Source organism: Schistocerca piceifrons, chromosome 6 (genome assembly GCF_021461385.2).
Source record: "Schistocerca piceifrons isolate TAMUIC-IGC-003096 chromosome 6, iqSchPice1.1, whole genome shotgun sequence".
Lineage (NCBI taxonomy): Eukaryota > Metazoa > Arthropoda > Insecta > Orthoptera > Acrididae > Schistocerca > Schistocerca piceifrons.
Genome location: NC_060143.1, coordinates 435,401,968 through 435,428,820, shown reverse-complemented (window position 1 = coordinate 435,428,820; position 26,853 = coordinate 435,401,968). Strand labels below are relative to the sequence as shown.

The 26,853-nt window shown below is 42.8% G+C and overlaps 1 protein-coding gene across 1 annotated transcript in view; it reads right to left on the bottom strand.

Moving 5' to 3' along the window:
- The window catches only part of LOC124803368 (protein disconnected), a 607,629-nt gene extending 581,631 nt beyond the window's left edge, over positions 1-25,998 (bottom strand). The window contains exons 1-2 of the mRNA XM_047264554.1: positions 25,856-25,998; positions 25,321-25,739 (exon numbers count right to left, since the gene is read on the bottom strand). Coding sequence (XP_047120510.1) covers positions 25,321-25,739; positions 25,856-25,998 — 562 coding nt within the window. The remainder of the gene's footprint in view (positions 1-25,320; positions 25,740-25,855) is intronic.
- Between the last annotated feature and the right edge of the window lie 855 nt (positions 25,999-26,853).

The window sequence follows — 26,853 nt, the reverse complement described above, 5'->3', positions numbered from 1 at the left end:
GTAGGTTTGCCTTTCCTTAATCTTTCTTCTAAGATAAGTCGTAAGGTCAGTATTGCCTCACGTGTTCCAGTGTTTCTACGGAATCCAAACTGATCTTCCCCGAGGTTGGCTTCTACTAGTTTTTCCATTCGTCTGTAAAGAATTCGTGTTAGTATTTTGCAGCTGTGACTTATTAAGCTGATAGTTCGGTAATTTTCACATCTGTCAACACCTGCTTTCTTTGGGATTGGAATTATTATATTCTTCTTGAAGTCTGAGGGTATTTCGCCTGTTTCATACATCTTGCTCACCAGATGGTAGAGTTTTGTCAGGACTGGCTCTCCCAAGGCCGTCAGTAGTTCCAATGGAATATTGTCTACTCCGGGGGCCTTGTTTCGACTCAGGTCTTTCAGTGCTCTGTCAAACTCTTCACGCAGTATCATATCTCCCATTTCATCTTCATCTACATCCTCTTCCATTTCCATAATATTGTCCTCAAGTACATCGCCCTTGTATAGACCCTCTATATACTCCTTCCACCTTTCTGCTTTCCCTTCTTTGCTTAGAACTGGGTTTCCATCTGAGCTCTTCATATTCATACAAGTCGTTCTCTTATCTCCAAAGGCCTCTTTAATTTTCCTGTAAGCGGTATCTATCTTACCCCTAGTGAGATAGGCCTCTACATCCTTACATTTGTCCTCTAGCCATCCCTGCTTAGCCATTTTGCACTTCCTGTCGATCTCATTTTTGAGACGTTTGTATTCCTTTTTGCCTGTTTCACTTACTGCATTTTTATATTTTCTCCTTTCATCAATTAAATTCAGTATTTCTTCTGTTACCCAAGGATTTCTACTAGCCCTCGTCTTTTTACCTACTTGATCCTCTGCTGCCTTCACTACTTCATCCCTCAAAGCTACCCATTCTTCTTCTACTGTATTTATTTCCCCCATTCCTGTCAATTGCTCCCTTATGCTCTCCCTGAATCTCTGTACAACCTCTGGTTCTTTTAGTTTATCCAGGTCCCATCTCCTTAAATTCCCACCTTTTTGCAGTTTCTTCAGTTTTAATCTACAGGTCATAACCAATAGATTGTGGTCAGAGTCCACATCTGCCCCTGGAAATGTCTTACAATTTAAAACCTGGTTCCTAAATCTCTGTCTTACCATTATATAATCTATCTGATACCTTTTAGTATCTCCAGGGTTCTTCCATGTATACAACCTTCTTTCATGATTCTTAAACCAAGTGTTAGTTATGATTATGTTGTGCTCTGTGCAAAATTCTACAAGGCGGCTTCCTCTTTCATGTCTGTCCCCCAATCCATATTCACCTACTATGTTTCCTTCTCTCCCTTTTCCTACACTCGAATTCCAGTCACCCATGACTATTAAATTTTCGTCTCCCTTCACAATCTGAATAATTTCTTTTATTTCATCATACATTTCTTCAATTTCTTCGTCATCTGCAGAGCTAGTTGGCATATAAACTTGTACTACTGTAGTAGGTGTGGGCTTCGTATCTATCTTGGCCACAATAATGCGTTCACTATGCTGTTTGTAGTAGCTTACCCGCATTCCTATTTTCCTATTCATTATTAAACCTACTCCTGCATTACCCCTATTTGATTTTGTGTTTATAACCCTGTAGTCACCTGACCAGAAGTCTTGTTCCTCCTGCCACCGAACTTCACTAATTCCCACTATATCTAACTTCAACCTATCCATTTCCCTTTTTAAATTTTCTAACCTACCTGCCCGATTAAGGGATCTGACATTCCACGCTCCGATCCGTAGAACGCCAGTTTTCTTTCTCCTGATAACGACATCCTCTTGAGTAGTCCCCGCCCGGAGATCCGAATGGGGGACTATTTTACCTCCGGAATATTTTACCCAAGAGGACGCCATCATCATGTAATCATACAGTAAAGCTGCATGCCCTCGGGAAAAATTACGGCTGTAGTTTCCCCTTGCTTTCAGCCGTTCGCAGTACCAGCACAGCAAGGCCGTTTTGGTTATTGTTACAAGGCCAGATCAGTCAATCATCCAGACTGTTGCCCTTGCAACTACTGAAAAGGCTGCTGCCCCTCTTCAGGAACCACACGTTTGTCTGGCCTCTCAACAGATACCCCTCCGTTGTGGTTGCACCTACGGTACGGCTATCTGTATCGCTGAGGCACGCAAGCCTCCCCACCAACGGCAAGGTCCATGGTTCATGGGGGGGCCTTAGAACTTAGAACTACTTAAACCTAACTAACCTAAGGACATCACACACATCCATGCCCGAGGCAGGATTTGAACCTGCGACCGTAGCAGTCGCGCCGTTCCGGACTGAGCGCGTAGAACCGCTAGACCACCGCGGCCGGCATGGAAGTGACTCAAAGGAATTACGGAAACTATAAATCGTGCTAACTAAAATGAGATCTGCTTAAGGGAATGCTAAATGTTTGACGGCGGCTGAATATTCTTAAGTGTAACCTTATGCAATCCCAACGCTTTTCTGGCGAACGAAGGGGTGTGATCAAAGACGCCAGGTGTACACAGACGATGGGCCGCAACCTGACATCTGCGCTGTCTCTGCGGCGGCGTTTCGCTGACGTCGCTATTCTTCAGTGCGCAATTCAACTGGCTACACTCATCAGAACATGATGACCAAAGGCTTTGGTAGGTCGAACGCAGATTAATACATTAAAATATATATAGCATGGTTTACAGGGTTTTTTGGTCTGCCGATGAATTTTCGTTTTTTGCTTACAAGAGATTTCAAGAACTTCGTAGTTGTTTTTGCCAGGTGTCAAGGGCAGACTTTTGTTGGTCGCAGTTTGGATTCCAACCAAACAGCGAACGTGACACTCTGCACCCGACACTAGTGATCGTTGCCCTGTAAGGTTAAACAACTAAACAGTCAACAGAAATTCAAAAACAACCGAAAGTTTATGCCAAAACGTTTAAGTAACGAAAATGCTGTAAGACAAAACCCTTCAGTAAAAGGCCTCTTCGTATAGCATTTTCCTATATACTGGAAGCTTGGATCAGTGTGACGGAAGTACTAAAAATTCTCCTCAGCTATTGTTTCAAAACATGCAACCCTTTACGTGTCAGCACAGTTTAGGGCAGATCGTTAGTATGGAATTACATGTAGAACGTTAAGATTTCAGCGTGCCAAAGTATTGAGCGAAATTTCTGCAAGTGATATTAGTTTGCTCGTATTGTTTACCATTGGTATAGTTCGTAGCTGACCAGAGTGTTTGTTAAGATGCAGGAATAACTCAGATTTACTTCGACAACTGACTGACGTTGTAAAAGAATAGAGCACGCCACGAATTACAATTACAAAACCAAATGCAAGTTACAGCACTGTTGAAATCCAAATTAAAATATGGAAAGCAATCTTAAATATGGAGTCAGTAAAACTACTTTTTCGGATCTGCGTGTGGACAAATACTAAGTCGCTCTAAGAAAATGCAAACACTAAAGCAAGAAAACAAAAGACGAGAAAATTAATCTGAACCGAAATTCGCTTGCAGCTCACTAAGAGTTTCAAGTGACTTTTATTCCATCGACGGAAGGTGATGTAGCGTCGAGAAATGTGGAAGCCGAAAGAGTCAACAGCGGCGGAGTCATCAGTGGGAGAAGGCCAATGTGTGGCCAGTATCTAGCGTACCAAATGGCATTATTTCCAATGAAGACATGGTGACAGAATCGAAAACAGATCAGCAAATTATCGTTGGAGCAGAAATTGCAGGGACGTCTGCAGAGTACGATGGCAAGGCTTGTATACAGTATTATAATAAAATAATAATGGAGTATTCTAGTACCGTCCTATATGAGCCAGATTTATGCAAACGGGAAAGACTATTTAATTATCATAAAGGCAGACAGCAATTAGGAGCTACCTGTCACTACTTGCGAACTGAATTACAGTAGCGTTACGGGACAGAATTCTTAACTAGAATCTCCACGTACGTTATGGGATGCAATTAGAGATGCAAATATCGAATAATAAGACAAACTGTAGTAAAGGTAGTGATTTCTTTAGTCCACTAACATACACCGCGTCATTTATACATTTATTATTGTAGCATTCATAACTCGTAATAAGAGAAACACCGAAAGATAGCCTGTGTTTTGTCCCGAATTCCGGTGAGTGTTGCTTGTGAGACAATAACACAACAATATAACAATATTTAAATCTAGTGCCAGTAATTCTCAAATTAATTAAGATTCTGTGTATTTTCTATGTGTGCGTTACAGTTTAGTCCTCTAACTACTTTGTCAGAAAAACAGTAAAACTAATTCCTTTGACTCAGAAGGATTCAACGACGCTTGAAGATACGCGCTCCAAATATTCATTCCATTGCTTCTTTTAGTGTGTGTATTAGCAAAATCGCAAAACATTCAAAGGTGGAGATAGTCGTAGGCATATCAAAATTGTTTTAAGCTTCAATTTCTACAAAAGACGAAATGCTTACCGGTAGTATTTAATTTTGTTATCTATTTGTATAATTTCAGTAGCTCCTAAAAACTATAATGAGAAATCAAAAATAACGTATTTTTGTTCATCTTATCCGTTGCTATTTACAAATAAGACCACAACATTCAAAACATTCACCTACGCTCCAAGCGAGACAAGAAGCCACGACCTCCGAGGTCTGTCGTAACTTAGCTACAACGAAGTGCCAAGTCACAAAGCCAGCTATTCGTTACAGCCGATCCTAAGATAGAAAAGTTAACGGAAGACTTCTTTGTGTTTCCTCAAGATGAAATTACAGTATCGAAGGGCACTATTTCTTACATTATGAGTGAAAGATTCGAGAAAAAGGATCTGATGTGAAGAGGTATGATCGAACAGGAAGAGTAAATTTGTATCCGGAGACACGTCCATTTAAATGCGCTACCTTTATTTGGACTGTTAATAGCAATGCTAAGAATCTCGTTAACGCTAGTCTATTTGCATGCAAAGATTTATTTATTCATTCTCACGACGAATCAGTACGGAGCATGTGTTTTAAGTCAGCAATAACGTAATGTTCAATTTTTTGTTGCTCGGAACAAATTTAACACTTTTCACAGTTATACTCTCTAGAAGACAACGAGAGACAACAAAAAAAAGTTGGGGCATTCCAAAATAAACCACTTCCACTGAATGTTAAATCCCAATTATCTGTTGATCAGTGTACTGGAATGCCAAACGGAAATGCACAGATTTAATATGTGAATAATTAGCTGTTATTGCTGCAAACCATTACGATTTCTTATGCAGCACTCTTTACCACGTGTAAGATAATTTTAATTTCAACTCCTTTAATAGCGCTATTTATGCAGACCTAATTAAATGATGATGAAACAGTCCTGGCAACTGCAACTAAGCAAGTTTATGAAGGCAGTAGTGAAACTGCATCCGATGAAGTTATATTCATTCCTGTAAACAAAGAAGTTATGCTTACATTCTTGGACATTTAAATGTCACCATGCTGAACAGCAGAAGATTTATAGTCCAAATTAGAATAAAAACAATGGCAACGCAATTAGATTTATAAATCTAATTCTTCGTGTGATGACACTGTGTTTCCCAGCGTTTAAGACATATCTTTGAATACGAAATGACTCCATATAACGTTCTTTACCTCCTGGTAATTGTGTTCTCGTCCTGTCTTGTACTGTTTTAAAAATCCTGGTGTTCCTTGCGGGACAGAGAACGCCTAACGAAAGCAATATGTCAAATTTCCCCTCTGTTCCTGAATACTTGAAAGTAACAATGTACGCGTATCTTAGTTCGATTGATAATGATTCCCGCGTGATACTTTTTTGTTTTCAGTGTAAGGGCAAAATATAACCATGCAACATTAAACGGTCGTCCGTCCATACGTATCTGAGTGTACGGCTGCTTACATCTCCCGTCCCTCCTTTTCGTCAGAAGCTGCGATAAAAGCAGAATTTACTGTCTTCCTTCCTCGCACGTATTAACAGAATGCACGTATGTCATCGAAAACCGTGCAGGACTGAAGGAAAAGCTAACGCAACGAATATTCAAATTATTCGTTTGGCTTCTGACTGAGTTTGATTAGGCACTTTTGACGGCGCTGAATTACAGTTTTGGTGGGAGTATCTTGAGTTCTTCATTACTGCGAATGTACAGCGACTTGCTTCCTTTTTTTCGTTTTTCTTCCACTTCGTGTGTGTTCATACAACAGCACTGAACAAAATAATATCAGAAACCTTGTAGTTCACATTTAATAACATGTACGTCTTACACAGAGTTAAATGGCCAGGAACTCCACTCCAGACGAGTGAGGGTATTGAAATATTGCCGACTGCTTAGCGGAAATGTGTTGCTAAAGCGATTACTACTGACTAAACTTTGGATTTATCTCGGCCACTCGTATTTGCTCAGCTTTTAAGCACTAGCTTTGAGGAGCATCTTTTATGAATGAGATCTAATTTTACGGTGCTAAACTGAAGAATTGAACCCATCAACTGCATATATAGACAGAGGTAGGAAGTTTTTAGGGGTACAAACACGGAAAAAATGCTAATTACGCAGCCCTCTAGTCAATATGTGCGACAGTTAATACTGGTAGTCTTAAAACTTTTCCTGTCAGTTGTGAGACCACGTTAGCACTGTACCGGTCCTCTCCAGAAGTTACCCGCTTTGTCCCCGTCGTCATTGCTGATCACTTCGCAACTTTATGGAAATAGAGTCACACTTACATCTTCACTAGCCGAGCGGTTCTAGGCGCTACAGTCCGAAACCGCGCGACCGCTACGGTCGCAGGTTCGAATCCTGCCTCGGGCATGGATGTTTGTGATGTCCTTAGGTTAGTTAGGTTTAAGTAGTTCTAAGTACTAGGGGACTGATGACCTCAGCAGTTAAGTCCCATAGTGCTCAGAGCCATTTGAACCATTTTACATCTTCACGGAGGACTCTAATGGTAAAAATAATTCAGTGCAGCTAATGGGCATTTTCAAGATAGTTCATATTATCAAATGCGAAACGGAAAATAGCTTTTTACGAGCAGCCACTACAGAGAGAGCTAATGCATTAGACATTCTCCGAAAATAATATAAATACTGGAAATGTCGTAAAGGGTACGAGACACTGCGTCTTCTCTTCCATACTACTACTTTAATGAAACATTGCAGCCAGTACAAACAAAAAACTAACAAGTTGTTTTGTACTACGCAGCAATTTATCGAATTTGAAATGCGGCAATTTGTTGTATTCTGCTGCCAGAGAAAAATCGCATGGCCGATGAATTCCTATTCTTGGAAACGCACACATAGTCTATGAAAGTAAATAATGTGAAACTATCTAGACAGGAATACTAGGGTTTAACGTCTTGTCCCGGTGACGGGGTCGTTAGAGACGGGGCGTCGCCTCTTGTTGGCTAAGGAAATCTGAACCATTGCGGCACTTTCCTTAAACCATTTAAGTAAGGCACGGATGGCAGGCGGGGATCTGAATTGCTATTCTCCCAGAGAAAGTATATCAACCACCGCGCTATGTCACTGGAACCGTGACAAGAAGCTGCTGTTACAAGACTTGGGCTGGTATCTGCCAGCAAGTAGAACCATACATGTTGAGACAGGTTCATCTCAAATGACTAAGAGTTATGCACTAGGGTGAATCCGTCGGGAAGGCGACAGCCGAATGTCCCCAGTCCTCGCCCATATTACACGGAACGTTATAAAACTGAAAAGAGAGAGAGATTGATCACGTTTCAGCCACGTAGGATCCTGCGTGTTTTCGTTTTGCTTGTGACCACTGAGACGTATCACATTTATATTACTGTTGATCTATGTCAGCTAAACATCTACGTAACTTTACGTTTCTACAAAAATAGTTTCCTTTTTCCCGTTTGCTACCGGTCAGTGCCACAGGCCACCCAAAACTCGAACATAGAATATATCCATGCGATGTTAAATGACGTAAACACTCCCGATAGTGGAGATATAGTCCTCCGAAATGCGTAAGGCTAGTTCAAAACTGCACAAAGTAAAATTTGTGCCCGTATTATAATCTGTGAAATTTGTGCCCAATATTCCTGAAAGCTACCTGCTCACCAGGATACGTCTTGCCGATATCCTGTGAGTCCTCGTCGACCAGTAAAGCTCCGCATGATCCACGATCTACCTGTACTGCTGACGTCCTCTTCCACCGGAGTGGATAGCCACTTAGGTACGAGTCTGTAGCATTCGTATCGCTCAATTCGTGCTTTTTGCATATGTGTAAGCCTCTTGGTTCAATACAGAACGTTCAACGACCATCCCCAGCAACCATCGTAAAGAATATCTTAAGGAGAACCAAAGCGGACAGGACTGTGATTTGGCACTGTTCAAAAAAGGAAGCAACGGATATCCGATGAATGCGAAACACCAAACGTTGAAAAGTGCATGGTTCAAAAGTGCGTTAACGAGAAACTCTGTATGACGCTCGCTTAGAAGTACCGTACAGGCGAAGGTGACGGACCGAGAGGAAGAGAATCTGACTTCGAAAATATAGCTTGGGAGCTCAGTTGGTAGAGCACTTGCCCGCTAAAGGCAAAGGTTCCGAGTTCGAGTCTCGGTCAGGCACACAGTTTTAATGTGTCAGGAAGTTTCATATTTCTAAGAGTTAGGTTATCTGGGCAATCTAGGGCGTGAGTTACGAAGTGCCAGAACGGCAGGAAACGAAGAGCACGTTATAAAACCAACGGGCCAAGCCACACGGAAATCATAAAAGAAAATTATCATCGATCCAGATTGTAAAAATTCTGGCATTACTACTCTTGCTCGAACACCAATTCATGAGATGTTATTAACAAGTAAAAGACAATTTAAAAGCCACTGGTTGTGCTATCTCCCGGGAAAGCTACGCAGTTCGGACAGGAGGATTTAGAGTACATTCCGTCGGACTTTTATGAGAGCAAATTTCAGTACAAATGACACCAACGCCTAGTGGCAGGTATAACACAATAAATGGTTTTCGTAACGGTCACCGTCGGTCGCAATCAAAATATTAATATTTCTCTTTCTCAGGAAAGCTTTTCTTGCCATTATTTAGTTTATAATGCGTTAGTGCATAGTCACGATATACTGATAATTTTTACTTATGGACCGTCTGACAGCAACTGAATAAAACACAATTTTAGTGCCATACGCGTTTCGCCTTTATTTTCTGCAAGGCATCATCAGTGGCAGGTCGCGTGAACAATTTCTTACATATTACGCTACTGTTCCATTTTTGGTGTTGTGTTCTCTTATGGAGTCTCAAATGTATTTTCTTGAACCTGTTGTATGTGTTGACAGGGAATGCTTGACATAGCTTTATTGACATATTCAACTTTTGTAGTCCTGTCTTCCTCAGTTGCGTGTAATATTACGGTATATTGATAATTTTTACTTAGGGACCGTAATATTACACGCAACTGAGGAAGACAGGACTACAAAAGTTGAACATGTCGTTAGTGCATAGGTTTGTAGCTTTTAATAAACAGAACAGGTACACATTACAGAGAACCTTCAGTAATGTATTCTCCTTCACCATTTACAACAGCCAGTCAACGCTGGTGTAACTTCTTGATTAAGAGCGAAAAAGATGAAAACCTGAGAGCGCAAAATCTGGCGAATAGGGTGGGTGGGGAATGACTTTCCGGGCCAACCCCTGAATAGTGGTTTTTCTCAGTCTAGCAGAAGACGGGCGAACGTTATCGTTGAGTAGCCTCACTTCATACAGTCTTCCTGGTCGTTATTCTTAGACTGAGTCTGCAAGACGTCTCACTTGTTGACAATAAATGTCGGCAGTGATAATTCTACCTCGGGGAAGCAATTCTTAGTATATCACACCGTTGCAGTTCCAACAGATGCACAACTTTATCTTTTGTGGGTGTGTGCACGGCTTTCTACAGAGAGTTATTGCTTTGTTTAGGTGCAACCATTTCTTTCTTTTCCTTAAGTTAGCATCAACATCAACAAAAGCAAAACGAGGTTAATGGAATGTAGTTGAATGAAATCGAGTAATGCTGCAGGAATTAGATTAGGAAATGAGACACTTAAAGTAGTAAATGAGTTTTGCTATTTGGGGAGCAAAATAACTGATGATGGTCGTAGCAGAGAGGATATAAAAAGTAGACTGGCAATGGGAAGGAAGGCGTTTCTGAAGAAGAGAAATTTGTTGACATCGAGCACAGATTTAAGTGTCAGGAAGTCATTTCTGAAAGTATTTGTATGGAGTGTAGCCTTGTATGGAAGTGAAACGTGGACGATAAATAGTTTAGACAAGAAGAGAATAGAAGCTTTCGAAATGTGGTGTTACAGAAGAATGCTGAAGATTAGATGGGTAGATCACATAACTAATGAGGAGGTACTGAACAGAACTGGAGAGAAGAGGAGTTTGTGGCACAACTTGACTAGAAGAAGGGATCGGTTGGTAGGGCATTTTCTGAGACATCAAAGAATCACCAATTTAGTATTGGAGGGAAGCGTGGAGGGTAAAAATCGTAGAGGGAGACCAAGAGATGAATACACTAAACAGATTCAGAAGGATGTAGGTTGCAGTAGGTACTGGGAGATGAAGAACCTTGCACAGGATAGAGCAGCATTGAGAGCTGCATCAAACCAGTCTCTGGACTGAAGACACAACAACAAAAACAACAACAACAACAACATGTTAGCATAAAGACACCCTTTCTCTTCTCCACAGGATAGGAATGGTAGCTGTCCTACACGAGCCAATTGATGACGCGCAACCAGAGATGCACATATTGCGACAGGCTTATTTTTGTGATTTTGGTTTAGAGCATGCGGTACCCGTATACCCGATTTTTGAACCTTACACATTGCCTGCAAATGTCACACGATGCTTGAATGGTCACAGTTCATCATATTTACCAGTTCTGGTGTACACTGACATGTATCACTGTGGGTTAATGCGTTTAAACGATCTTCATCAAACACCGACGGTCCTCCTGAAAGTGGAGAGTCACTAATGTCAAAACAATCCCACTTAAAACTAGAAAAACCTTGCCCCCATTCACGGCGCAAATGTTTCCGGCTGTCTCCGCTGCTGTCACCACTTTATTGAATTCAAATAGGCAAATATGACGGAAATGTTTTCGATTTCTCCATTTGGCACTCCATTTTCGAGTGGTCATAGCTCCACTCACTGTCTCCAAATCACGAAATTTACTGACAGCTACAATGAACTAGAAACAAAAAGAAAATGACAAACGGTAAATAAATCCATAGCAGCTGTAATACCAACATACAAAATAAAAACGCTATGAACTTATGCACGAACCTAATTTATCGTTCAGCTTATTCGCATTTTGGCAACGGCCTTGCCGCAGTGGTTACGCCGGTTCCCGTGACATCACCGAGGTTAAGCGCTGTCGGGCTTGGCCGGCACTTGGGTGGGTGACCACTAGGGCCGCCATGCGCTGTTGCCCTTTTTAGGGGTGCACTCAGCCTCGTGATGCCAATTGAGGAGCTACTTGACCTACTTGTAGCGGCTTCGGTCAAGAATACCATCATAGCGACCAGGAGAGCGGTGTGCTGACCCCACGCCCCTCCTATCCGCATCCTCCCCTGAGGATGACACGGCGGTCGGATGGTCCCGGTAGGTCACTCGTGGCCTTTTTTTAATTCGCATCTTGGAAAAATGGCTAATCACAGTCTACCACGCACAGTCAGGAGTGGATTTTGCTACCGACCCATGTTCTTTTGCTTAACTGGTCGTGCCTGTGGGGCGCAGACACACAGGGCACGCTGGACGCTGGATCGCCCCGGCGCTGGTCGCTCTTTTAATCTGGCCACCAAAGCGGCCGCCCCTGGCCACCTTGCCGTGGCGACGCCGGCGCTCCCCCGGCTTTCCCCCGACATTAACTGAAAAGCGCTGGAAATGGGAAGGCGCCACAAAAGCCAGATTCCTCTCCAAAACGAGGGGCGTCGCGCAACCGGGAATTGGGGAGGCCTGTTTTCAATAGGATCGGCGCCAAAACACTCCTTTAGCGAAGCGAAATGGTTACGTTAGTTTATTAAAACATACACTCCTGGAAATGGAAAAAAGAACACATTGACACCGGTGTGTCAGACCCACCATACTTGCTCCGGACACTGCGAGAGGGCTGTACAAGCAATGATCACACGCACGGCACAGTGGACACACCAGGAACCGCGGTGTTGGCCGTCGAATGGCGCTAGCTGCGCAGCATTTGTGCACCGCCGCCGTCAGTGTCAGCCAGTTTGCCGTGGCATACGGAGCTCCATCGCAGTCTTTAACACTGGTAGCATGCCGCGACAGCGTGGACGTGAACCGTATGTGCAGTTGACGGACTTTGAGCGAGGGCGTATAGTGGGCATGCGGGAGGCCGGGTGGACGTACCGCCGAATTGCTCAACACGTGGGGCGTGAGGTCTCCACAGTACATCGATGTTGTCGCCAGTGGTCGGCGGAAGGTGCACGTGCCCGTCGACCTGGGACCGGACCGCAGCGACGCACGGATGCACGCCAAGACCGTAGGATCCTACACAGTGCCGTAGGGGAACGCACCGCCACTTCCCATCAAATTAGGGACACTGTTGCTCCTGAGGTATCGGCGAGGACCATTCGCAACCGTCTGCATGAAGCTGGGCTACGGTCCCGCACACCGTTAGGCCGTCTTCCGTTCACGCCCCAACATCGTGCAGCCCGCCTCCAGTGGTGTCGCGACAGGCGTGAATGGAGGGACGAATGGAGACGTGTCGTCTTCAGCGATGAGAGTCGCTTCTGCCTTGGTGCCAATGATGGTCGTATGCGTGTTTGGCGCCGTGCAGGTGAGCGCCACAATCAGGACTGCATACGACTGAGGCACACATGGCCAACACCAGGCATCATGGTGTGGGCAGCGATCTCCTACACTGGCCGTACACCACTGGTGATCGTCGAGGGGACACTGAATAGTGCACGGTACATCCAAACCGTCATCGAACCCATCGTTCTACCATTCCTAGACCGGCAAGGGAACTTGCTGTTCCAACAGGACAATGCACGTCCGCATGTATCCGGTGCCACCCAACGTGCTCTAGAAGGTGTAAGTCAACTACCCTGGCCAGCAAGATCTCCGGATCTGTCCCCCATTGAGCATGTTTGGGACTGGATGAAGCGTCGTCTCACGCGGTCTGCACGTCCAGCACGAACGCTGGTCCAACTGAGGCGCCAGGTGGAAATGGCATGGCAAGCCGTTCCACAGGACTACATCCAGCATCTCTACGATCGTCTCCATGGGAGAATAGCAGCCTACATTGCTGCGAAAGGTGGACATACACTGTACTAGTGCCGACATTGTGCATGCTCTGTTGCCTGTGTCTATGTGCCTGTGGCTCTGTCAGTGTGATCATGTGATGTATCTGACCCCAGGAATGTGTCAATAAAGTTTCCCCTTCCTGGGACAATGAATTCACGGTGTTCTTATTTCAATTTCCAGGAGTGTATTTCACTTCCTACTTAGTCAATCAACAATTCGCGGAGAGGGGGGGGGGGGATAAAACACCAGCCACACATTAAAACTCTGTTTACTACACATTAAAATGAAAAGTAATGGACTGACAAAAAACTCGGTTAACTATTACCAAAACACGTTTCAGTAGCATTCTCAAATGATGTGCATTTTTTCCTTGCTTCTATTTATACCCGATGCTGCTGTGCCGTATGGGAAAGTGTCGTCGCCGACACCCAAACCTCCAGGCGTCAGACACTCAGATCTGTACCAAACGGTGTATGTAGGTAGAATATTAAGCAAAACACCGATTTAGTTCGTGCTATGTGCTGTTGACAAATAGAACATGCGTAAACGGTAATTAAAAGTAACACCAGAACTGCGGAGCACATGAAAGACGTATCTGTAAGTGACGATGTTCTTTATCTCTCGTGGGTAATTTCGGTGAGCGGGAGGTCGTCGTACTAAAGGTCCCGTGTTCAAACCGGAGTGATGACAATTTGTTTTAACTGTCTACACGTGAAACTGTTATACGGGAGAACATTTTCCTGACATTTTTCGGAATTTTTAGCAGTGTTCTTTTGGCAGTCTGCTTCCACTTGGTTAACATAAAGTAGCAAATCTACAGAGTACATTTGTATAGGTATGTATAGTGTTCTGTAGGGCATGTGCGACAGAAAAGGCACCACTCGTGTGCAGCTAGTGCATTTGCAGTTTCACAGAATAAACAAACACTCGGAGTAGTAGAATAAAGAAGCAGTTGCATCACACGTTCGGGAAATAGCCCCATCTAACGCTTTCACGAATTATATAGTGAAAAATAATCGTCATCGTTATGGTATGATCCCAGGTCCCTGGCTACGACGATCTAACGCTCTACCAACGTCCCCAAGGAAGCTATACGTGTTAGTTACTCACAGTTACGCTTTTCTTGTGCACCTTAGCTCTGGTGTTACTTTTAATTAACGTTTACGCCCGTTCTGCTGAACGACAACACAGAGTGCGAACTAAATCGGAGTTTTGGTTGATACTGCATCGGCATACAACTTTTTGGTACTGATCTGACATCTGGCGGTTTGGGTGTGAGTGACTGTTGGAGAATACAGAATGACTTTGAACAAATTTCTGGTTTGTGTAATGAGTGGTAACTACTTCTAAATGTAGAAAAACCTAAGTAAATGAAGATGAGTAGGAAAAAGAAACCCCTAATGTCCGAATACGGTATCAGCAGCGTGCTGCTTAACACAGCCACTTAGATTAAATTTTTAGGCGTAACGTAGCAAAGCGATACGAAATAAAATGAGCGTGTGTGGACTGTAGTAGGGAAGCCGAATGGTCGACTTCGGTTTATAGGGAGAATTTTAGAAAAGTGTGGTTCGGTTCACCTGTAGTGCGACCGACTCTTAGAGTGTTTGGGATCCACACCACGTCTGATTTAAGGAAGGTATCGAACTAATTCAGAGGTAGATTGATAGATTTGTTCTGATTTGTTACCGGTAAATTACAACAAATACAAGTATGTTTCGGAAACACAAATGGAGATATTTAGATTGACAGCGACTTTCTTTTGGAGAAGCGCTACTGAAGGAATTTGAAGAACCGGCATTCAAGGCTGACAGCAGAAATATTCTACTGTCGCCAACATATATTTCGGGTAATGGTCATAAAGATAAGAGTAGAGATATTACGGCTCGTAAGGAAGCATATAGATAGTTGTTTTGCGAGTGGAACATGAAAAGGAAATGACGAATAGTAGTACAGGGTACCCTCTGCCAGACAGTATACGGTGGCTTCCGCAGTGTGTGTGTGTGTGTGTGTGTGTGTGTGTGTGTGTGTGTGTAGATGTAGACGCAGGTGTCTCAAATCAGTATCACGATATTCTCAAGCTCCTACGCCATTATCATTAAGGCAATTGTGAGCTAGTAATTATTAGCACAGGCGATTTCTAAGCATTTCGCCATCTCAGCAGAGGCAAAAATGGGAAATAATTTTGGTATTTTTATGCCGTAGCTCATCAAACTACAGAATCACCAGCATAATCGTCATTTTAACTTCGTATTATGGTTTCTTCACCCAGCAGAAATTTTTAGATTATGTGCCACATCTACTGTTGAGCTATTACCTAACTGGTACAAGTTTAACATTTTTCTACGAACAAAGTACGACAAAAGACGACATACATGTGCCCTGCTCCTTGGCCAGTCTCTAAGTGCTAGTTTTTTTAGCACAGTTGTGGTATGCTATTAGTGTCAACTATTCCTAGTTAAATTACAACAGTTATTGTGTTATTTTATTTGACTGCTAACAAATGCATATTATATGTACATTTTCTTGAAGTTACCTTCGTAGCAGTTCAGAAGCGCTAATCTGCCGAAATCTGAACCAAAAACAGTCAAGATATTAAGGGTTTTGTTCTGACGCTGATATAATTTTTTCAAGGCACTTCATTATTTTAAAAAAAAAAAAAGCATTAAGCTCAGCTCATGTGCCTAAAACCGGTTCCATTTATAACTGGCACCCTGTACTAGGAACTGTGATTTCCTTTGTTATAACAAACACTGTCTGGATCACAACTTTTTATCATCGACTACCGTTTTGAATCTGCGCTATAGATTATCTTCAGATCTGGCGCCGCAAAATGCAGTTTGTCAACATTGGGATTGGAAAACTGATACCTGTGGTCGGTAAGAAAAGAAACAAAGTTCCATGCGGTGTTTATTTATTTAGATCTATTTAGTCGATAACGTTAAGTCCGCAAGGGTACTTCCAAAGGTTTTGCGTTGTTTCAGACCGCAGTTTGATACTACAAAGACCGGCGTAACACACTTCTAGTCATTGTATCTGTAACATGTTCAAAGTTTTCCTTGTATAAAAACGTTCTTGTATAGTCCGAGTGCGGAAACGGGCTTCAATTAGATCGGTTATATGCAAGGCGATTAGAGCGGGATCACTTCAGCACTGACTTGTGGGTCCCATAAGACTTTTAGTAATACCACTGTCCTCTACATGGATGTAAAATTTTCAAATGGTGTAGACCAATATTGGAGTGACTTCACTAATCAAGTTAACTTCAAGGCGGTTTATTAACATCCTGCCTTTCACTATTATTCGCATTACTCAGAGAGTTGGATCTCTCACTGTACTATGCACAGATTTCTAAAATTCACACCACAACAAACTGTTGAGCCCGATGTTCCCTGCTGGCTCTGTTATGGGAGTCAGTGTTTTTCTATTGTTTCTGATATTTCAGTTGTCTCATAATGAAATCTAACTATGAAACCGTCAACTGTAACTTAAGTAGAAAAGTGAATGAAAGGTGTGCAGTTACTTCGTCGCCGTGGTTCGTACCTTTACAACTTAACGTAATATTAGTGATCTGTATTTTCATGCCGGCGTGCATACATGGGACTACGTACCTAAATTACAGGTGCTTGTAACGGAACTTCAGCACTTATGAGTTTAAAGATTCATTTGAGCCCAAGAAGTGTGCAAACGTTTTACTGCTACACATAAGGTGGACTGTATGAATAGTCACTCTCTTGGGTAATGTTTCATGTGTGGCATTACGGTGAGAAAAATATGAGCTGGCGAACTCCAAAACAAGAAAGACATGAAAGCAAATGAGCTATAAAATTTCAAGGACTAGAATAATATACTGAGGACAAGACAGACGGCTGTTGACTGTCATTTTCCTTGCAAGTGACTGGGAACGTCGAAAAAATTCCAAGTTTTCAAGACATCTACGATTCGTTCGAACACAGCAGTCCTTTGAAAATGTCACCTATCTCCGAGTAAAGAGCCAGCTCAACAGATGCGTTCTAGGGTTGCTGCGGCTTAATATGTATTCCACTTCCTCAATCCGGAAATACGTGCCCGGTAACTCAATGAACCTTAAAATCGTAGCTCTTATTTACATATGTTGTATTTGTTTTTACTACTGTCCTTAATAAATGAAACAATTTTGCACAATGATTACATATGATGCACTACTGATAAATCTATATCTACTAAAACTATAGGGCAACTATGTCAATAACGAAAATACACATTTTATTACGTAAGGGTACCTTTAAAACTCTGGAATTTTTAGGAGAGACAGAACAACCTTTGTTTACGCAAGTGGCTCCATGTATGGCTTCATAGTGGCAGAAACTGACAGAGATGTTGTCGCCCAGGTTCCCTTGTCATTTACATGAAGGAATTAGTATGATAATGCTACCCCGTTGGTCAAACAAACCTGTAACCACGCGTGCTGCTTATCTTTGAATACGTTCAGTATTCACTGTTAGTCCTATTTCATACCGGTGCCGTACGCTCGGGCAGTATTCTAGATTGGAAGCACGAGGACTATGTAAGGAGTCACCTTTGTGGTCTGCCTTGATTTTCCCAGCATCTCACCGATGAAATTAAGTTTTCCAACAGCTTTACCAATGACTGAGGCTATGTGACTATTGCAACAATGTAAATATGGAAAAATACCTGTCATTCATACCGGTGAATCTTGTCTGTATGTAAGAACAGAGGTCAAACGACAGCTCTAGGGTTTGTCGTTTCCATGAGTGGAATTTAAAATGACGGATTTATGTTGAGAAATGATCTCTCGCAGACAACTTGAAAACGACACTCCACGTGCGGATGAACTCGTAGGCATACGTACATTTTCCCCAAAAATATCCTGCAAGAGGTGTGGAACGTCCGTGGCGCGCCCTTGCCCGAGCTTTCGTCTTTTTTATCGTTCCGAGAAGCGACTCGACACGCGAGGTGGGGCTGATAAGCTGCTTCCCGAGTCGCTATCTTCCGCCTTCAAATGGAACGTCTCTCCGGGAGCGACCGCAAGGTGCATGCCGGTCCACACCTACCTGTCACGGATTAGAACGTATCCACGGCTGATTTCAAGCGTGACCCGTTTCTATAAACGTTAAACGGTGACAATTGAGTGACAGTCTTACAATATGTCGCTGGAAAACTAGACTTTGAATTGAAGTCATAAATAAATAAATACAATATCGATGACACTATCAGCGGCTGAATAGCGCAGGTAAGTAGAAGAGAGGGAGGAAGGGGGTGGGGGTGCGATCTGATAAAATTCCGACATCTTTCGAAATTCATTACAATCCTTAAGAAGAATCACACAAATTACAGTCCCTCAGCAGATGTGAATGGTGAAGAGAGTATAATGAATCAATATTAAGTTACAAAATTAATTTGTAAATCAATGAAAGAAATTTATTCGAACCTTCGAAGCGCTAAACTTATAATATTAATACATTGTTTATTTCTGGCTGTAATTAGTACAATGGTAAAAATAGCCACAGATAATTTTCTGACAAACTTACAGAATTCTACTGAGGTACACTAAAGACGCATTCTACCGAATCAAATAGGCTCGACCGCAGAGAGTGAAAGAAGGGGAACAGAGTTACTTGTGGTCAGACTGACCACAGCGTCAGAAATTGTGGCGACACCGGTTATCGTTTTCAGATGACTGAAAGAAAAACTTTGATGTTACAGAAGAAAGCAACGTTAAACAATGTTGCCTGTAACAACTTTTTAATTTGGGTTACTGAAGGGATATTTACTTCCCGTGAAAATCATTATAGCGGTATTACAGTTGTCAAAACGTAGTCCCTCTTATCATCCTTGTCTTGGGTAAGGGGTACGACAGTCTTGAGAGTGATACTTATGGCCTGAAAATTACCCGACAATTTAGTTCACAATGTCTGGTGTACTTAACTGCGCAGATTTAGTAAAACATTGGTTTACTAACTTTCAGTCGCTATTGTGCAAGCTCAATAGAGCAGCTCGTTAGACGTACACATTGATCTTAAGCGTCAATAAATGGCATTACAAGAGAGAACATAGCTTGATCACATGTGGTCGTTTAAGCGGGTCCACAGATAACTTACTTGAATTATTTATTTATTTAGAACGTTAAAGGCGGGAAAATTTTACATTGGTACTGGGCCATCGTAAATTTTAGTACATATTCAATTTAAAGGAAGTAAAGTTCATGCGCTACTTAATTACAATACAAGTTCTCCATTGGTATGTCACATACAAAATAAGTACAAAAAGACCTGTTTTACGCCTTGTATTGACAACACCAGGTTGGCGAGAACAGCGAATTGGTGCCAACAGCAGTCTTAAATTTTACGAGCGTTTAGTAACTTAAGAGTTAAGAGGCATTTTCACTTGCCTAGAGTCATTGTAGCAGTAATCTGGTAGTAACGCCAGTCAACGGGAAACAGAAGATAACTTGTATACAGTCCCTAACCTGTGGTGCAAGTGTGTTGAAAGTACAGCACTCGCCACAACAAAGCAGACGAATTAAGCTGTAGCCAACGACTAGCGTCCAGCATATTGTGTCAAAACACTCAAGGAAACAGCTCTTGAAACTTATGAACTCTATTTTGTGCATACTCGACTATAGTATGTCCCGAAAACAACTCAACAAAGAACGAAGTAATTGCCATCTTTTAAATATTTAAGCCATTCCTAATTTCCGTGTTTCGTACGGAAAAATTTCTGTCTTGCACTTGACACAGTTAATTCAGTTTTGTTTCACCAACACACGTTGCATTTTCGAACTATCGGCAACTGAAAATAACAGTTAAAGTGCTGGAACACGTATGGGGAAGGACTTTGATTTGCGTAAGGCGGAAGTTCTCTCTAATAGTGCTCTGGATCAACTGACTCTTTTAAGCGGGAGGGGGACTGAGCACAGTTCCCTGTGATAGCTCCTACACAATAATGTGTACCACGAATCTGTGGTTCCACTTTGAAACGTGGTAGTAAAGCGCGACGATTTTTTGCAGACCGACTTTCAGGTTATTAAATGCGAATATAGCTACGAAAATTCCTTCCGGGTGACACATTGGAACAAATCACAACAACGGGAAACACCACCGCAAGTTTACTGGACAGCGCTGTTTTGTTTCCCGATAGAAGAAGAGCTAACTATAAGAGGAATATGGCTCTGCGACATTTTGCCTAACAGCACACCTTTCCCCACGGCTAATTGCGAAACAGACTGTCGAGCGCGCGAAGTCGTGTTGCCTCTAATTTTAACCAACGAGCGAAACGTAAGCCGTTCCAGATAGAGCGGAAATTGATAAACGAGTAATACGCACAAGTGTCGCCGTTCCGACTGAGATAAGGCACCGTGGGAGCCACGTTACAGGCACACCGAACTCCCTCCTCTTCGTCCCAATAACACGATCGACGTCTGATCGCGCTATTAACAATAATTAATGAGAACTCTTCACTGAACTGTGTTGTCCAGACAATGTTATTCACATGTTTACCGCCAGCCGAATTATCAGAACAGGAAATTGTAATATAAATCTCTTCTTGCAATAGCAAACTTAGCGGTAGACTTAACTGTCTTATCGAGCAAGAATCGTTTCTGCGGAGAAATACAGCACATCTTTCAGTATAAAAGTTGAATATTATGATCTGCAATATAGACTGCTATATTAATATTAATTTGGTCTTGGTAAGACGCGGTTTGAGGAAATATTTTTGGAGCTTTGTTGGCTGCCCCTAACGAGACAAGTACTCGTCAACACAGGCAAGCATAATCTTCGTTTTCCACCGTGGAGCAGTTGCACAACTATTTTACTTATTGCGGTCTGCGTGTACTTCTTCAGACATATCTACGGATTTTATGAACATATTATAAAACATGTTTTTATATCATTTTGCATATTAAATTTTCTGTGCAAGACAACTCATGAGCTGATGAACACTTTTCTGTTTGGCCAGACACGACTAACTTTGTGATAGATGGTGGGGCTATTGGGAGTTTGAGGACTTCACTGTCAAACAAAAATCATTTACACGTTAGCTGCATCCTCTTTATTTATTAATATTAATAAAATCCTTACTCGCTTGCAAATACGACAGTCTAGTACCTCATGTCATCTGTGGGAAGCAGCTTGTAACACTATGACTGTTTGATATACGTTATGCTTCTACTACATTGTCGATAATGTTTATGCATAAACTCAGAATAAATACATAACGTGTAAGCAGATTCCGAGAGATTAATGTGAGTAGATATAACGAATGGCGAGTAACATTTCACAACAAATTCCGTCTCGATTTGTGGCGCTCTCATTCGCTTGTGACTCATGCCAGTGTTCTGTAGAGATTATCACTGAATGACGAAACGCTTTTCTATGTAAACCACGTCACGGATGACCCGCTTCCAAAAACGCTGTTTAATATTTAATTCCTGCTGTCGTATGCTGATTCCGCAAAATGTTGTAGATGAGAGTAGTAAACTTACAACTCACCAAACCGCTCTGAGGACTATGGTTAGTGCGTTTAACTTTATGTATATCTGTATTTTTGACGCCTCATTCTTGTAAGTCTTGTTTTTTAAGGCGATAAAGAGGTCGTAGTTTCTACCAACAACAGCGCTCTGAGATGTGTGCTTAGACGGTAGCATCTATTGCTTGTCCATTGGACAGCGTCCGTTTTGGCAATGGAAATTAGTCAACAGTTTGCAAAGTTACAGGTGTGGACCACACTGGATTTATTGCGCATCTGCATGGCGTAATGCATAAATAAAAGTATTTTACTCTGTGAATTAGTATTGCCTTTTATTCAGTGATGTGATAATTGATAAGTAACGCTTAGAACTGGTGCAGTACTGGATGAAGGAATTTTCAATATTTTTTCTAACTTTTTTATATTAAGAATAATTTTTACGAGATGACGCAAAACGTTGTTCTCACCGTCCATAAGCTATTCAATTCAGTGTGCTGGAGTATGTCGGACTCTTACATTGCAACTTATTCGAATAAATAATTTCACAACTGTAGTATTAGGGGAAACAGGCCCATGCATTCTCGGCTTACATATAGCCGTCTCTCTTTTCTTTAGTTTTCTCAGTTAGAAGGACGAAACACTCCGTCATGTATATAAATATATACTTACAATTGGGAGGGATGCTAACCTCGCCCAAACAGCCGTCGCAGTAAATACGTGGTAAAACTACTGTTTGGTGCACAGAGCACGGGCTTTGTTTCCATTGTTACTGCGTAAATGGCAAACTTTATAGCTCTCAAAGAAGGAAAAAATTATGAACCAATGAACACTTTAAACGTTTGCATGGACTAAACATTTTTTAATACATTATTAAATGATGACTGTCGTAAAGACACAGTATGTGACACGGGAAATTAAATATCTTTCAGGGATGGCAATAGCCCGAAGAAATGTGTATTTTTTAGCAAACAGCAGTTGCATTGGGGTAAAATAGACGTGCGACAACCTAAAGTACCGTTTAATTAATGAGAAAGTGGCTCTCCGGACTCAACAAATTTGCAGTGTCAAATAAATACGTATGCAATGTGGACATACCAGCTTTCCTGTAGAACAGTTTACAAAAATGCCATCAACATTTTCTAATAATGTATTACGTATCTCAGCTGGCGTGTTACAGAAAACAGACATAATTGTTATTAGAGGAAAGGAGCCTGTGGATATCTTGTTGGCGGACCGAGTCGAAACTAAAGTATTTCGTACAAAATACGTTATTCACATTAGTTGTTGAAAATATTACGCTTATAATATTATTACACGTTGCTGACAGGTTATTGTACAACACACATGCAACTACTTCTTCCCAAGTTCACTTTTTCCATCTTGATTAATGCCATATATACATCAATTAGCGTGTCAGCAAAAGTACGAGGTACATGTTTTATAGCACTCTCCTGCTGAACAGAACGCTACATGCGAAATACGTTTAATTTGTAACTTTTTAAGATTTAAATGTATCCAAACCGCGAAGACAATGACTAAAAGAAAATTTAAAATGCTTTTTCTTTTAGATCCTGCGGGGATGCAGGTCCCATATCAGAACAATAACAAGTGGTTAAAGTCAAACGAAATTTAACCGATGTTACACAAAATGGTTGAAGAGTAGGTGTATAATGACGAAGAGATGAATTTGCAAGCTTCCTGTCGACAATAAAATGTGAAGAAAAATTGTAGTACTTCTCTTAAGATCATGATTATACTGAAAATGTTCCAGTGAAGGGAAAGTCTTTGCGTTTCCGCTTTTACTGAGTTTTATCCAAATTTATTCATTTGTTTTCGTAGGTGTGTGTAAGTGTTTGGGCGGGACGGAGGGTTAAATCACTGAGTGGTGCTTCAGTGCAAATAGCGATTAGCTTCTTGGGTCTGACGGAAAAACTGCGCCAAACAATATCGACCACTGTACTCCCGGAAGTCTACAAGATTCTACGACAGATGTTTGCATCGTATTAACACTTTACCTGCTCATAGGAATATGTTTCCTTGATCAACATTCTTTGCATGTAAAGTGTAACAACTTTGCGTTGCTGCTAGTTTTCCCATGTGGGAACGGAACGATTCGTTAGAGGAGAACACAAGCCAAAGAATCGTGACAAACATAAATGATATGATATATGTTCTGTGACCGCGAAACTACTTGTCCGGCAAAAATAACATGCACAATGATAAGTCTTACTACGACAGATCAGTCATAAGAGAGTCGGAAGCTGTTGCAAGAACTCCTCTAATGTCTACATCAGCATCACGAGCACGTGTTGACATTTTCGTGAATAACTGAAAACAATTGTTTTCGGCTACGATTGAGGCAGCTATTCCATACACGCTTTGTTTAATGTTAAACTGCTTACAAATTCAATGCGCATCAGTGAATCCAAATCTGACTCTCTTGATTGGTTAAGTTTCTTCAAAAAGTACGCTAAGGACCTACAAGGTACACTGTCGACATGCTCTAGCTCAGTTCGTATTGAATTACTATTGTCAGCCGAATTGTGCTACAAGAAATCCGGATGAAACGTACATTAGTATAAAACGTAATAACTTGAAACGTAATTGGTATATTTATTGGACATTGCCAATAAGTGAGCATTATATTTCCACAGCAAATTACACCACCGACCTTATACGAAAAGCTAGTAGCGGTGTCCTCTTTCTTACTCAGATTTACGATTCTCTTGTATACAGAACACATCACGCTACTTTTCTCTGATATTTAACGAAAGTGGATCGACCGTATCAGAGGCGATGATGCTAGAAGGTGTACAGTTTACGAGACGTAGTAGATAAATCGGGCTTTGTGCGACAACTCGTAAATAACACGTGCAGCCGTGAAGTGGATGCTACTGACAGGTGGGTTGTGGAGAATATTCAAACTTTATTCTTGGTGCGGTGACCATGAGTGAGTAGAATTTTTGACTTGATTACACAAGTGATGACTGGATTGCAGTCAGCGCCACTATGAACATCACTGCTCGAACCGATGCTTAGAAGGGAAGACCGCCTGTCATTCCCATTGAGAGACTTGTAAGGTATGTCCCCTCTTTGTCTCGAATAGTTACCGAGCACCCTCCCTCAAGAGGAGACACGGAGAAGAACTGCGATATACGTCATAACTTTGTTTACGAGGCACAGAACTTCATGTAAACAATGATAAAACTTTCTAGTGCCAGACGCTGCAAGAAAGGCACCGTACGCAACGAAAAATTTGCAAAACTCTGCCTTCCGACTGTCAAATAAAGTACTGCAGCCCCCGAATTAATTAAGGAACATGCACTGGAAGGCACAGTGCTATTTGAATGAATCTTATTGTCGTTGACCACTTTAGGATCTATGAAGGTAGTGTAAATACTTAAGCAGGCTGCCATCCTGTATTGGTTAAGAACGAGATGTTAAGCACCCAAATTCGCATTATTGTCGACACGAAACATTCACGAAGAGCATTGGGAGGAGGAAAATTTCACTGGTGTTCCCGAACACTTTGGTTCGCACACGTACTATATGTGGGTGACAACTGGAGGGCCACGCTGGCCAAATCCACACGGGCATGCCGGGGGCAGCGTCTCTCACCTGGAGGCGGAGACGCGGGGGCGACGTCCGAGTTGTCGGAGGAGTTGTCCGACGAGTCGCGGCCGGTGGCGTCGTCTTCGGCAGCGTCGGAGGCGGCGTCGGGTAGCGCGCGAGGGGGCGTGACGGCGTGCGGCCGGCGGCCCAAGAGGGCGGCGTGGGCGGCGGGAGGTGAGTCGTTGTTGTTGTTGTGATGGAACTTGGCGAGCGAGAAGTCGAGCGGCTGGTCGGCCGCCGACACGGGCGGCGGCGGTGGCGGCGCGGGAGGCTGCGGGGGCGGCGCCGGCCACCCCCAGGCGGCGGGGGCGGCGCCGGCCCAGGGCGCCATGGCGGCGCTGTGCTGCAGGCCGGCCAGCTTGCGGGGTGTGCGGGCGCTCGTGCTGCGACTGCTGCTGCGGCTGCGGCCACGCGCGCTCTGTTGCCTGCGGGTCGCCCGGCGCGCGCGAGCGTTCTACTCGCACTGAGCGCGCCCGGCCCCCCACCACGGGGGAGAGGCGCGGCCCCCACCACGGCCGCGAACAGGTGGCGGCGGAGGGGCCTGCTGCACTTGCCGCTCCCGCCCGCGCCGCGCCCGCGTAAACAAGCCGCGCTACTGACGCGCATCTGCACCTCGTCCGCGGCCCTCCTCCTCTTCCTCCTCCGCCTGCTATTCCTCGCCTGTGCCCACACATCTCCGACCATAATTGTTCCTTTCGCCTGTCATCCTTCTTTCTCACCTCAAACTTACCCTCTGTGTCAAATTTTCTGCATCTACCTCCGTTCGTTATCCAAAGAACATATCCTCCAGGCTGTTTGATTAATTTGGAACTTTGCTTAGCCCTATCGGCGAGCTCCAAGCTTGAACTGATTTTCAAATGCATCCACAAATACCGGGTTATCAAAAAGTCAGTATAAATTTGAAAACTTAATAAACCACGGAATAATGTACATAGTGTGGTAAAAATTGACACACGTGCTTGGAATAACATGGGGTTTTATTAGAACAAAAAAAACTAAAATATATAAATAAAAATAAAAATAAATACAAAGTTCACAAAATGTCCGACTGGACATTTGCTGCGCTGGGCATCAACACGTCAGTGACTGCGCATGACAATCGTGTATAAAAGGAGCTGTAATGAGAGAGAGAATCAGATGCACCAGCAGTCGCAGCATGTTGACATTACCTGAAAAGGCGCTTTTAGTGAAGCTGTATTATCATAACGGGGAATGTGCTAGTTCAGCGTTGCGATCATATCACCATAGGAAGGGAATTCGAACGGGTAAAGGTCCGTTGACAAATGCAGCTGTGGCGAGAATGATTTCGTAGTTGCCGGCCGGTGTGGCCGTGCGGTTCTAGGCGCTTCAGTCAGGAACCGCGTGACCGCTACGGTCGCAGGTTCGAATCCTGCTTCGAGCATGGATGTGTGTGATGTCCTTAGGTTAGTTAGGTATAAGTTGTTCTATGTCCTAGGGGACTGATGACCACAGATGTTACGTCCCATAGTGCTCAGAGCCATTTTGATTTCGAAGTTCGAAGCCACGGGTTGTTTAGAC